Consider the following 14,852-nt stretch of genomic DNA (forward strand, 5'->3'; position numbering starts at 1 on the left):
CGAAGTCTTATATTTCGTAAAAAAAAAAAAAAAAAAAACCAAAACCGTGACTATACGAAATTTAGCCGGGCCCAGTCTTGCAGTATCTCTTAGATTGACCGAGTAAAAACGCCGAACACATCTTCGCTACTCGGAAACGACCTAAGAGGCTAACAGGTGGGCCGAGCTTAGACTCGCACTTACAACATATTAAACCAAGTCCTCACTCGTAAACAAAACAGGATAAGCCAAGAACTCACCTCGCACCTATAGCTTTATAGCCGAGTTTTAAACCTCGCATTTAAAACCTTTCCATACTTCTTAATCAAGCGACAACAATCGAAATATTCAAAGACCAAAAAAATTTTTTCTCTTAAAAAAGGCGTTCCATTAAAACGAGGCACAAAATAGCCCATCGAGCTACATCGCAAAGAGAAAAAGGGCAAGGAACAAAGAAGCGAGGCCAAACTAAACCTCAAAGAAAAGAAAAACAAGCTACTCCTCGAGCCGAGCATCCCCTTCAACCTCAGGCTCGTCAGCATCCGAACCCATTCTAGGGGTCTCGGGAAACGGAGGCGGCAGATCCCCATCCTCGAGGTCTGTCAATGTAAGATCAGCGAGCTTCGCTTCGCACTCTCGCTTCGTCTGCTTGAGCTCAGCTCGCATCTTCTCCTCAGATATGGAATCGTCGCCCTTCATAAGATCGAGGCACTCCAAAGTACCCCGGGCTTCGACGAGTTCAAACTTGACCGCATCAGCTGCGTTCCGCTCGGCGATGTGCGTCCTTAGCCAGCCAATGCGACCCGAGAACCTCGCTTCAGCTTCCACTCATATCTTGGTGGTCTTTGCATCGATCTTCTCTTCGGCGTGACGCTGTGCATGCGCGACCTCGGAGGCCATCGATTTCTCAGCCTTCAGCTTCGCCTCGTTCACAACCTGCAGATTGTTGATCAGATCCGTGTTCTCAAACTGCATCTCCTTGACCTTGTCGGTCAACTCTTTGATGCTCTACTCGATCTGAGCTTTTCGACCTGCCAGTTCTCTACGGCGGACGAGCCGCCTCACGTTCAGCAACGGCCTCTTTGCCCGCGGTTTGGGCATTCAACAGCTGCTTCGAGGCACTTCGAAGCAATCGGAGGTACTGACCTCGCATTTTATTGCAGCTTGCAATGAACTAAAAATCAAATGAAGACTTGTTATCGATTAGAACTATTAACCCACGAAATGTATCGAGTAAACAAAAGATGAAGAGTAAACCTTAAAGGCGTAGCTTGCCATGTCCTTAAAAATGGCGTCTTTGCCCGTGGGGATCTCCGTGGTAGAGCCCTTGATCATGTCAAACAGCTCGGCGCATTTCTCTTTGTTATTGATGAAGGGCTCGTCCCGGTTGCCGTAATCAAACTGGAAGCTCTAGTCGATCTTTTTGATCTGCTCGGCGCCAACAGGGCTCACCTTGGCCTTTTTGGAGGCCTCCCCACGAGTGACCTCCTTGCTCACATTTGCCTGCGAGGCGACGCACTTCTTCTTCTTGTCCTGCGATCGAGGAGCTTCATTCCCGGCCTCTTGTTCAGAGAGGCGAGAAGCCCCGATGTCATCCTTCTTCTTCCTCTCTTTCTTCTTCCGTCTCTTCATCGACCTGGCTGCAGACCTCGCCGCTTCTACGGTCACGTCATCAGTCTGTTGGGCCTCCCGTTGAACCTCGACCCCAATCCCGACTTGATCAAAGTTCTCGGTCTAGTCTCCGCCCTCACCTTCGCGGACGACCTCGTTATCGGGAGAGACCCCTTTTTCATGTTGAGGAGCGAGCTCTTCCTCACGCTGAAAAACGTTCTCTTCACGCCTGGGCACAGGGGCCTGACTCTCAGATCGGGATGCAGAGGCCCCCTGACTCGCCACCGAACCCTTCTTCTTTTTGGCTCGAAGCCTTGCGGCCAAGCTAGGAGCATTGACTTGAACTGGAGCCATCTCAAGTGCTTCTCTGGTATAGCGATCAACTCTTCCCCAACTCACTGAAACCAGAACATAGTTAGATCGATGTATACAAAAAGGAAAGAAGGCAAACGAGAAGGAAAAGCATCGAGATCACCATTCACAATCCGAGTAATAGCAGCTCGAACTCTTTGGCTATAAACTTCAAGCCAGTTTTGAATCTCAAAAGACTGAATTCTTGATGTCTTTCCAATAGTTATCCGGGAAAGCGCTGAAGTTGATGTTCCGATCTGGAAGAAAGAAGTAATCAAGATATCAGAGGCATAGAATAAAAGTCAAAGAAAAATTTGATTGAGCTTGCTATCTACTGATGTAACTGCTCCATTCATTCCTAAAATTCCGCGATGTGTCAACGACTAGCACGTCATTAACCTTAGCGAAAAAAAAGGTCGACTCCCAGCCCTGTGTCTTGTTGACAGAGTATACAAGCGAGCACCCCTTCCTGGCCTTGATCGTGTAAGTACCAGAGATCGAGTTGTTCTTCTGAACCATCATCATCTCCTCGAAGAAACGCCAGTCGACATTGACGCCAACCTCGATCCTGAACACGAGCGCTGCGACCATAAACCGAATCCCAGCCGGAGGAAGCTGAGTGAAAGCCACGCCTTGTCTGTCGACGTAATCAGTTAGAAGCCGAGGAAAAGGAACCCAGAGGTGGCATTGGCTGAACCAGGCCTCGTACAGCGTAACCCATCCTTCGGGAGCTCGCCACGGACGATCCTCATGTCCAGGCGATCTCAATATTATGCTCGGAGGAAAGCGATGGAGAACTTGCATCTCGGCCAAGCATTCTGGCGTCATTCGAGACTCGATCCTAAGCAGACGGTTCTCGATGTTCCCTTTCCGCTTGGAACCCTTCCTCCGAGTTCTGCCTCCGACGTTTTCTTCTTCTTCACCCTCTTCTTCATCTCCTTCTTCCTCGCCCTCTACCTCGACACCATCATCATCGCCACCATCCCCTATTTCCTCGCCCTGCTCTTCATCGCCATCTGCGACTTGGGCATCGGCGTCACTCTCACGTGCATCTCGATTGGGTTCGTCCAAGCCGTCGAGACACTCCCTGGTCGCGAATCCGAACGGCGAGCTCATTCGTGGATGAGACCTCACGATCCGATCGATTTTGGATCTCAACAAAGTAACAGGCGAGGAGCTATAGCTCACTGTGGCAGCCTTTTCAGAACGAGACCCCGACTCCAAACTCGACTCAATTCTCGAGGTCATATTCGATGTCTTTTTGACGGCCGTGAATTTTGGCGTTCAACGAAAATGAAACCGGAGACGACGGAGAAAATAAAATCTAGAGAGAGAAAGCAAACAAAATTCTAGACAAAAGTCAGAGAGAAGTTACCTTTTATCAGCAGGAGAAGAAGATGAGGAAAGCTGAGGTCTTGGGCTTTTTATAGAAGAAAAAGCGATGGTTACCGAGGAGAATAATCATGATGCGGACGCGTCTCTACGAAATAAATGAAGATCGGATTTCACGCGCCTTGATCCACTCAAGCAGTAAATCGCATCTCTTCGTCTTCTCGCCTGAAAGTCACGCGCGACTTTTCGCTTTCGTAACTACCGACAACGCACGTTCATCCTCCATCCATCTCCCACCTCGACAAAAGCGTCAGTAGAGGTCGAAGCTTGAGCTAAACCGCGATCTCCCCAGAACCGCTGAACATCGATGCAACATCTTCATTAATGAACTCGGGGGCTGAGCACAGTCCCTATTTAATAATTTAGCATCGGTCCAATAATTTTTCTTTAAGGCCCAAGCGACATCGAAGGCCCGCTATGGAAGCTAAAACGAGGCCGTTTTCATATGGACATTCTATGATCCGAATCATCAACTCGCCACTTCGACATTTTATGAGGCGGTCGGGCAGATAGACCTGACCGACCATTAGGCTACCCGTCTTAATTTAACTTGTAGTATAACTAACCTTGTAATTTCATTTATTACATGATCAGATTTTTACCGCAGAACAATTAATACAAAAAATTCAAAATTCTCTAAGTATTTATTCGACTTCTACTTCACATAAATTATCTCGCATATATCCTTTTTATCGAGCTGAAACTCATCAAACAAAGATCTCCAAATTTTACGTCTTATATTACTATTTTACCCTCTCGTTACTACAATTAGGTAGAAGATGAAAGAAAAAATTGTCTTTACTTCTCATTAATGAAAATATGAGAAAAGGAAAGTAAAAAAACAGGTATATGGCTCGATATAATTATTAACTTGGTGACCTACCCATGCTATCTTGACCACCAGACTATGCATCATTATTAACTTTTGTTACAATAAAGAAAATACGTATATATATATATATATAATAAAAATATAATATGTATATTCTTGATTTTTTTTGTTAGGCGTTAGTCCCCTCTCGACCGCGTAACCATTTTTTAAACATGGATACTATAGTATATATAGTTTGGAAAGTTCACACTCTTAAGTTTTATAATATTAATTTCTATTGAACTGATTTCCTGGGAAATGATTTAGATCTGGATCTGATTTAGATCGTAAATGAAAGATGGCAGTAGGTTGGGTTTTCTTTTATTCATCAGATCCAGATCTAAATCATTTCCAGATCTAAATCTTACGCTCATATATAATACATATATAATACTTTCATTTCCATGCTTACATAAAAGATAAAAACTGACAAGAATAAAAGATAGTTCCGATAAAAGAGTGAGTGATTTCGGCTAGGGAGAATGAGAAATTACAATAATAAATAAACTTAGTGTATACAAATAATAACTATTTTAGATATGAAACTTAACATAGTATTAAAACTACCAAAAAGATTTTTTAATTACTTATGTTCTCTTGTCAAACTTTCGTGTTCGCACATGCATAAAAGATAAGTACCGACAAGAAGAGATAATTTTCGTGAAATAAGGAAAAAATTCTGGAGAAAGAATAACAAAATTTATCTTTAAAATTAATTATAGATAAAACTAAACATGGTATCAAAGATAGTAAAAGGGATTGGTTAATTACATACGGTCTAATAAAATAGTTTAATGTCCATGCTTACGAAAAATATAAGAATCGGTAAAGAGAATCATTTCTACCAAAACATGGAGAAATTTAAGGTTAAAGAATGAATAAATAAATTAATGCGTAAATTTAATTTACACAAATAATTATTATTTTAGAGATGAAGTTTAACATGGTATCAAACTACCAAAAGGATTATTAATCTATGTTATAATATTTTTGTTTCGTGCATGTGCTTGCGTGAAAGATAATAGCCAATAAAAAGAAACAATTCCCATGAAACGGAGAAAGAGTTCTGGCTAGGGAGAACAAAAAATTTAGCAGTAATATCAAAGAAATAACTCAAAATTTTTAGTCATAAATCCAAAAAAGAGTCAAAGTAGAAGACTATGAACATTGTATATAAAAAAGTGTTTTAGACTATTTTTTTTAACTTGTCTTTTGTTTTATTTTAATTATCTTTGTTGTTTTGATACAATAATTGATTTTTGTTAGTTTTTATAGATATATATTATTATTACTTATGTTTTTTTGTTTGTTGATCATATGTCTTACAATATTTTTATATTTCTCTAAGTATTTATTCGACTTCTACTTCACATATCCTTTTTCTTGAGCTGAAACTCATCAAACAAAGATCTCCAAGTTTTACGTCTTATATTACTATTTTACCCTCTCGTTACTACAATTAGGTAGAAGATGAAAAAAAAAATTGTCTTTACTTCTCATTAATGAAAATATGAGAAAAGGAAAGTAAAAAAACAGGTATATGGCTCGATATAATTATTAACTTGGTGACCTACCCATGCTATCTTGACCACCAGACTATGCATCATTATTAACTTTTGTTACAATAAAGAAAATACGTATATATATATATATATATAATAAAAATATAAATATGTATATTCTTGATTTTTTTTTGTTAGGCGTTAGTCCCCTCTCGACCGCGTAACCATTTTTTAAACATGGATACTATAGTATATATAGTTTGGAAAGTTCACACTCTTAAGTTTTATAATATTAATTTCTATTGAACTGATTTCCTGGGAAATGATTTAGATCTGGATCTGATTTAGATCGTAAATGAAAGATGGCAGTAGGTTGGGTTTTCTTTTATTCATCAGATCCAGATCTAAATCATTTCCAGATCTAAATCTTACAAGATGAAAAGTGTTGCTGCTCTTTGATTGTATGTGAAATGTATGCTTGCGAGTAGATCTGGTTTTTTTTTTTCAAATCAAAGATTAAGGATTTGGACTATATTAGCATTTAATTAAGGGAAGAATAACATTTCGGAATAGAAAATACTAATCACATCTTGTAAGAATTCGATCGAAAGATTTATATATATACATCGACATGTCTTCCTCAAGGTAAAATTTATATTCTTCTTTTCACACTCGTGTGTATCAATATTAATGCATATTGTATAAAAAAACTTATGTGTCATTGTAAAACTTGCGACTTTTTTATTAGTGGTTTAGTCGTCTTTCCGTGAGGATGTAATTTAGGTTACGGAGAACGAAAATAAACTCATCTATAATATATAAAAAATAACTAATTTAGATTTGAAACTTAACATAGTATCAAAGCTAACAAATTAATTGTTAACTATACTCATATATAATACTTTCATTTCCATGCTTACATGAAAGATAAAAACTGACAAGAATAAAAGATAGTTCCGATAAAAGAGTGAGTGATTTCGGCTAGCGAAAATGAGAAATTACAATAATAAATAAACTTAGTGTATACAAATAATAACTATTTTAGATATGAAACTTAACATAGTATTAAAACTACCAAAAAGATTTTTTAATTACTTATGTTCTCCTGTCAAAGTTTCGTGTTCGCACATGCATAAAAGATAAATACCGATAAGAAGAGATAATTTCCGCGAAATAAGGAAAAAATTCTGGAGAAAGAATAACAAAATTTATCTTTAAAATTAATTATAGATAAAACTAAACATGGTATCAAAGATAGTAAAAGGGATTGGTTAATTACATACGGTCTTTTTTTTTTAACTTGTCTTTTATTTTATTTTAATTATCTTTGTTGTTTTGATACAATAATTGATTTTTGCTAGTTTTTATAGATATATATTATTATTACTTATGTTTTTTTGTTTGTTGATCATATGTCTTACAATATGTTCATATTTGTGTTTGATTTGTTATTAGTAATAAATTAATAATCTAGTTAATATAGTTATCTAATAAAAATTTTCGGTGCGCACCAAACACCTAGTTACATGTATTTACAAAGTAATACACTATTTAGAAAATGTTTTAAATTTATGAAGTTTATATAGGAATAGATTGATTTCTATAACATAATATTGAAAACTTGCGCTTAATGTGCCGATATTAGTCTAGTATATTAAGAAAATAGCTAATATTAACACAATAGATCATAAAATTATTACACTAACTATCATACATTCATACAAATCGAATATCAAAATATCTTGATCAAATTCATAGTCACAAAGAAAGAACAAAAGGTACATATAGATTATGTATTCGTCTCATTTCAATCATATGGTTCTTTTCAAGATTTTCTAGTTATCAGTTTTCAATTATATAGTTTCTATTTTTTTCTTACTCAGCTATTATTTTTTGAATTTATAATTTTCATTTTAAAAATGATTACCTTTTGTTTTTTTGGTATTTTTTTTATTTTTAAAAAATAAATAAATAACAATAAAAATTATATATTACTACATTGACACATATCAATCTAAATTAACAGTTGGTGAAATATAATCATCTTATATGTCTTGTTTATGTTGAAAGTATTTAACTTTATATCTTAATAGATTTAAAACCTACATGATCTCTTGTTTTATGTATCTTCTTTAAAGATGGCAGTAGGTTCAGGTTTCTTTATTGATTTCTTGATCAAAGTAACGTTGTGATTTGTATTTTTTTCTATTCCAAAATGCTATTTCCCTTAGATTAATGCTACCATTCCAAATCCTTGACCTTTGATTTGAAAAAAAGCCAGATCTACTCGACCACCATACATTTCAAATATAATCAAAGAGTAGCAACACTTTTTATCGTGTAAGAATTTGATTGAAAGATTCATATACATCGACATGTCTTCCTCAAGGTAAATACTATTTTCTTCTCTTCACACTCGTGTGTATCAATATTATGCATATTGTTTAAAGAGGTACTCTTACAAACTAAACACACTTAATAAATTTTAGGGACTCTTTCTTGAACGCTCTTAGTATGAATGGAGGAGAAGGAGAACACAGCTACTCTAATAATTCTCGTCACCAGGTATTGTACTTATATAGAGTTGTTATTAATGATGATTTTGATTAAATGAGGGCTATTCGTCTGTGTATTTTAAATTTTTATTGATATATATTCAAAATTTTGGCTTGGCAGAGAGATGTTATCTCTAAAACACGACCGATTGTGGAAGAGAACATCAGAGAAATGTTACTCAAGTTAAATTTTCCTAAGCATTGCATCAAAGTAACAGATTTAGGATGTTCGTCCGGACAAAACACGTTTTTGGTCATGTCTGAAATCATCAACACAATCACAAAATCATACCAACAGATAAATCAAAGCATACCAGAGATCGATTATTGCTTAAACGATCTTCCGGAGAATGATTTCAATACAACATTCAAATTGGTTTCTTCGTTGAACAAAGAGGTTAAAGGAAACTGTTTCATATCGGGAGTTCCAGGTTCTTTCTACTCAAGGCTCCTTCCCAAGAAATCCCTTCATTTTCTTCATTCATCTTATAGTATTCACTGGCTTTCTAAAGTTCCTCAAGGGCTTGAAGATAATAAGAAGAATGTATACATTAGTAGTGGATGCTCTCTAAATGTGTGTCAGAGTTATATGGAACAGTTCCAAAACGATTTCTACTTATTCTTAAGAATGCGTTCTGAAGAGATGTTGCCTAATGGACGCATGGTTCTCACGTTCATAGGAAAAAAAGATGTAGATCCTTTATGCAGAGACGGTTTCTACCTTTGGTCCTTGCTCTCTGATGCACTCGTCGACCTAGTTTTGGAGGTATTCATTTACTATACATGACTAGTTAACTAGATGTGTATTATGTCCTATATATAATATAATCTAGTGATTTGTGCTTATTTTCTCAATGCGACGCAAATCAACCTAATGTATGCTGTTGACAAAATAATTATTAGAAGTATTTTATACATAAAGATAGATGATGTACATTTGATCATTGTTCTCTCTATCTTTGTTTTATTAGAAAGTACAATTAATCTCTTTTCTATTTTAAGCTTTTTAATGAAAGCTTGTAAGTTGTAACGAAACATGTTATGACAGGAGGTTGTGAAAGAATCAGAAGTGGACTCATTCAACTTACCGTTCTACCAACCGAACGAAGAAGAAGTTAGGGAGGTTGTCCGAAAGGAAGGCTCCTTTGAGATTAAGAAAATAGAGACACATGAACTTCTTGTTTCCAACAAAACCGGTGAAGATGAAGATGATGACTATGATGACCAATCTCATGGAATCAAAATTGGGAAAAATATGGCAAATATCACAAGAGCCATCACCGAACCTATGCTTGTTGCTCATTTTGGTGATACCATTATCGTTGACTGCCTCTTCAAGAAGTTTGTACACCATGCGACCCAAAATTATGCTAGCTTCCCACGCCAAACAACGTTCAATATAATCATTTCTTTGATTAGGAAATAAAATCAGTTTTTGCGAAGAATTGAGTTTTTTTTTTTCCTATACCGCCTGTCTACAACTCTAAGATCATTTACATAAAATAATAATATCAATGAATCATTTAAAAAAATAATTTTTGTTTTGTAAAAAGTTTTTTTACATATTATGAAATAGGGCTAATAATAAAAAAATATCGATTTATCGATATGACCCTTTTAATTACTCGAATTCTAAAAAATTTCAACTAATTGCAACAAGTGCTTCGTTTTCTATAGTGTTCCAAAATTTAAAAATAGGTTCTTAATTCTTACTAGTCTATTCTTGTGTTAGACCAAACAAAAATTTTGGTTGTGAATTTGTAATCTATATTTTAATTTTTTTATTATACTAAACTGAAATATAATTTTTTTTTTATAAATGATAGTTGTTTTTTTTTTGATCTATTATTTTTTTTTAGCTAATTATAAGTTTTTCTTTACTTTTTAGGATTGGAAACCAACTATAGAATTTCCTTTTTAATAAATTTGTTGAAATATAAGAAAAGTTAGTTGAACAAGTGTCAAAATACTTTGAATCATTCTCCTATATATACTAAGATATTCATTACTGTGAATATATCTAAATTTGAAAATGGAAAAAATTCCAAACCAAATTTATCAATATGAAATGGTCAATATCCTGGTAACTAATTATAGGCAACAATTTTGACGAACCAAATAATCAAGTTGTGTGCCCAGCCCTACATTAAAAATTGACAGCATTAGGAGCAGTCAATGCGGTATTTTATTAGTTTTGATTTGGTTTTTTCTCTTTCAAGTTTATGTGATATATTAATACTCTATTTATTTCAAAATAAGTATCATTTTAGTTTTTTAATACAAATTTGGCATTAAACATCGTATTCAAGGCATCATATATTTTGAGGATATGATTGAAAATAATACTTATTATGAAATTGATAGAGGAGTAAACCATGCGCTGGTCAACTCCTATTATAAAATTCATTTAATGTTAACAGAAAATGAAAATAAAGTCCTTTTTGTTATAAACTATAACATATATTTGATCTATATGAAGTGAAATATGTGTTTTATATATAATATATATCTTTGTTATATTAAAGAGATTGAGATACGAGAGAGAACAAGTAAGAGACAAGAGAGAAAATGTTTTCTCTTCATCTTATTGTTGATCTATTTTCTTCTTAAACTTATGTACATATTTATAGCACCAAAGTTACCGACTTATTCAAGTCGGTGAAAGAAACTTCTAGTACAAATAAATATTAAACTATTCAAATGGATAATTATCTTCTAACATTTCTTTTTAATTATCCATCATATATTTTTTTTTTTAAAAATTGATATAATATTCTTGTATGTTATTTGATATTTCAGTAAAAAAAATAATTTATCTTAAAAAAATTTATAGAGACAAAAATCATGACAAAAAAAATACATCTATGCACATTATTATACTTCTTCTGGAAGTATTCTTCTTTAAATGTTTATCTTTTTGCGTCTTCTTTGCTACCTCGTTAAAAACCTCGTCATAGAAAAAATTTTTATGATAAAAACCATGATGAAGAAAAATGAATGCAGCCATACAATTCTCCTATTGAAAACATCATCTTCAGGAAATGTGTTCCAATTATATACACCATCTTTTTTGAGAATCTTTATAAGTAGAGCCTTCGTAAACAAACTTGTATGATCGTCATCCTCAAATCTTTGGACTTCTGGTCCGTAGTTCGAGTTAGTCATGCTCTTTTCATGAAATATATTATATATCCTGACTTTCCAAGATATCTCATTTCAAACTTTTCTTTTGATCAATGTAACTTGACCAAATAAAATTTTCAGATGCTTCAAACATCTTTGATCCTTCTGGGATATCAACACATTACTGTATGTGATTATATTCACGACCGAGGAACATCAATTTTCGGTCTTTGAGAAAACTTTTGTGCCACAAACCGGGCTTTATGTCTTGTAACTTCATTTTTCTCATTCTTTTCGAACAACGACCCATTTGGTCTCAAATGATATTACATCTTCAGGTGTAATGATTATAAGTCCTACGACATTTTCTTTTATTGATTTTTTTGGAATTCTTTCATTTTATTCTCTAATTTTCATTCTATTTAGGAGAATTTTATAGTCCATCGGCCTCCCATTTTTCACTGAACCTCGGGTTCATTTACTCTGCTCCAATGAATTTTTGTTCTTCAGGAACATTAATTTTTTGTGGAGCACTTCCAAGTTTTATGAACTTCAAGTTCGAAATATTTTGTAGGGAGGATTAAATAGTATTTTCTATATGTTAGATCCTACTGGGATATTTCGAGATGAGATTTTCAATTGGGATACCTATAACAAACTGAACATAATATTTCTTTCTTAAACGCATCATATCTTATGATTAAAATAAGGATCACTTTCTTTGATCCATGTATTGGTTAACCTTAACTAAAACTGTTAAACTATATGCAACATATATTCATCAAGTAGAGTTCCCGGGAACATAATTATGATATCATTAATCTTTCAGGATTATTTTCTTTGAAATTCAAGTCGCTCATTTTTTGCCAGACTTGATATTATTTTTAATGTTTGGACTGCTGGTCCAAAAATTTCTCATTTTTCATACGAGCTTAATATATATTTGATTGCCTCTTTTCACTTTTTGGCTAATATTTTCACTTTCTACACTCATCCATAGAGGTAGTCTTATGATCCTCATTCATATCAAATCGCGGCTATATTATTTATTGTCGATAATGAATTTGTCTTTGGTTCCATCTTTTTACGTAATGACATGGTTAATAGAGATCTCTTTATCATTATCAATGATATAATTCAGGTATCTGATTTTATTACTAAACATATCAACGTGTCTCTTCAGGAGATTCATCCTCTTTTCAACATATATTTGCTCCTTTCTTTTTGAGGATTTTATATTTGGAACCAAAATAGTCTATCACGTTTCTTACATGCCATAAAATCTTTATTGATAAATCGTCCTTCAGGGACATATTTTTGGAGCATTTTGAGTTAAACTGAGATTTTCTTTCATTGTATGTCTGGCATTTACATATGAATTATCCTTTGAACTTCAGGTTCAAAATCATTTATACTAGGATCCATAATTCCAATGATAATTCATTTTAAGAAATATCATTCATTTGCTGTTTCAAACCAAAACATGAAGATTAATTTTCACCATTTGTTGATTTTACGATCTTCTGGATCTACTTTATAAATTATCCATAAAACTCATTTCAAGTGTGAACATAATCTTCTGGATATTTGACTACTTTTGATATGGAATTCTTTAATTCTCCCCCTCGAGATGATGATATTTCAAGTTCATCCATCTTGAAATGAATCCAACTTTAGGACCAAAACATATCCAAATAACCAATCTTTGGGCCTTGTATTATGCATCAAATCCTTTAGTGGACTCTTAAAACCCCCTCTGATGATAGCTTTTTTAGCCCATACATCTTGAACTGATTTTCTTTAACTTAGGGTATAATTTGGGGACTGCTTAAAGAAATCCAACCATCATATCTAACAATTGTTCAACAAAAAATGGTGATTTATCTCTCATGATGGTCCTTTTTTATTTTCAACAAGACATGCTATGTGTGAAAAACTTCGAATTTTTTCACATAAATTCTCAATACCATTATTACATCAAGATGGCTTAAACCGATTATGTTATATACTAGTAAACTTCAGGTTTACTATCTTAAACAATTTGCCATATGTATGCATGTCTCCATCATATATTTTTTGATAGCATTTCGTTCTTTTTGGAGCTTTCCACTATCTTTGAATTTCTCTCTTGAAGAGTGTTTAGTTCTTCAAGAATTTCTAACATTTCAGAAATTTCTATCTCTTTCGACACTTCTAACTCTTCTGGAATTTTTAATTCATAAAATTTTTGCAGTTCCTAATTCTTTCAGAGCTTTCAACTTTTGAAATTTCCGGAGCTTTTTAACTCTTCGGGAGTTTTTTAACTCGCAAAGCTTCCAGAACTTTTAGCTCTTCAGAAGTTTTTTAGCTTTTGTAAAATTTTCAGAACTGTTTACTTTTTAGCTTTTTTAGAACTTTTAGTTCTTTTGAAAGTTTTTAGTTCCTCCGGGACTTTTAGCTCTTCCGAAACTTTTAGCTATTCCAGATTTTCTAGCTCTTCTGAAGCGTTTTCTATTTCCGATACAACTCGCTCTTCTGAAACTCAAATTTATCTTCAAATTATAATTATTCTTCTGGAACTCACATATTTAATTGACAAAAATAAATCAAATAGTTAAACAAATTAACAATTAAATGATAGTAAACATAAATTTAAAAACTATAATTAACACAATCATCTTCTAGATATAAACGTACAGGGATTGAAATTAATTAAACTTCATCTTTTTGGTATTAAAATAGATCTTCTTTATTCGATATCAGATCGAGAGACGATTGTGCTAATAACGTGTTATAAACTATAAAATATATTTTTTCTATACGAGGTGATATATGTGTTTTGCATATAATATATATCTTTGTTATATTAAAGAGATTGAGATACGAGAGAGAGAGAGAACAAGTAAGAGACAAGGGCGAAAACGATTTCTCTTCATCTTATTATTGATCTGTTTTCTTTTTAGCCTTGGGTACATATTTATATAGCACCAAAATTACCGACTTACTCAAGTCGGTGAAAGAAACTTCTAGTACAAATAAATATTAAACTATTAAAATGGATAATTATCTTCTAACACTTTCACTACAAGAAAACAATCGTTTTCCAACGGTCCATTACGACGGTTTTTAAATCGTCGCAAATTTACAACAATTTTACGACGATCTAACGTCTAATTTAAAAACCATCGTAAAACCATCGTATAAAAAAATCGTCGTAAACTCGACGTACAATTTACGACGAATTACGACGATTATACATCGATAATGAGAGATTTTCTAGTAAATGTAAAACCGTCGTAAATTCGTCGCAAAATTACGACGAGTATACGACAACTACATTTCGATGTACATATTACGACGATTTTACGTCGAAAAAGGAGTTAGGTGAAAAACATTTAAAACATGTTTACCTAACAATTGTAGATGAAAAATTTTATCGCAAAATCGTCGTAAACTCGTCGTAATATTATTATTGAATGTAAAACCGTT

At 33.7% G+C, this 14,852-nt stretch overlaps 1 protein-coding gene across 1 annotated transcript; it reads left to right on the forward strand.

The window, feature by feature from the left end:
• Nucleotides 1-8,081: 8,081 nt before the first annotated feature.
• Nucleotides 8,082-9,687, forward strand: LOC18020477 (salicylate/benzoate carboxyl methyltransferase). The gene is made up of 4 exons (XM_006403137.2): nucleotides 8,082-8,095; nucleotides 8,196-8,271; nucleotides 8,383-9,027; nucleotides 9,310-9,687. Exons 1-4 carry the CDS (start codon nucleotides 8,082-8,084, stop codon nucleotides 9,685-9,687), a joined length of 1,113 nt encoding a protein of 370 aa, XP_006403200.1.
• The last annotated feature ends 5,165 nt before the right edge of the window (nucleotides 9,688-14,852 follow it).

The sequence above is a fragment of the Eutrema salsugineum genome, unplaced genomic scaffold (genome assembly GCF_000478725.1).
Source record: "Eutrema salsugineum unplaced genomic scaffold, Eutsalg1_0 scaffold_17, whole genome shotgun sequence".
NCBI classification, from domain to species: Eukaryota; Viridiplantae; Streptophyta; class Magnoliopsida; order Brassicales; family Brassicaceae; genus Eutrema; species Eutrema salsugineum.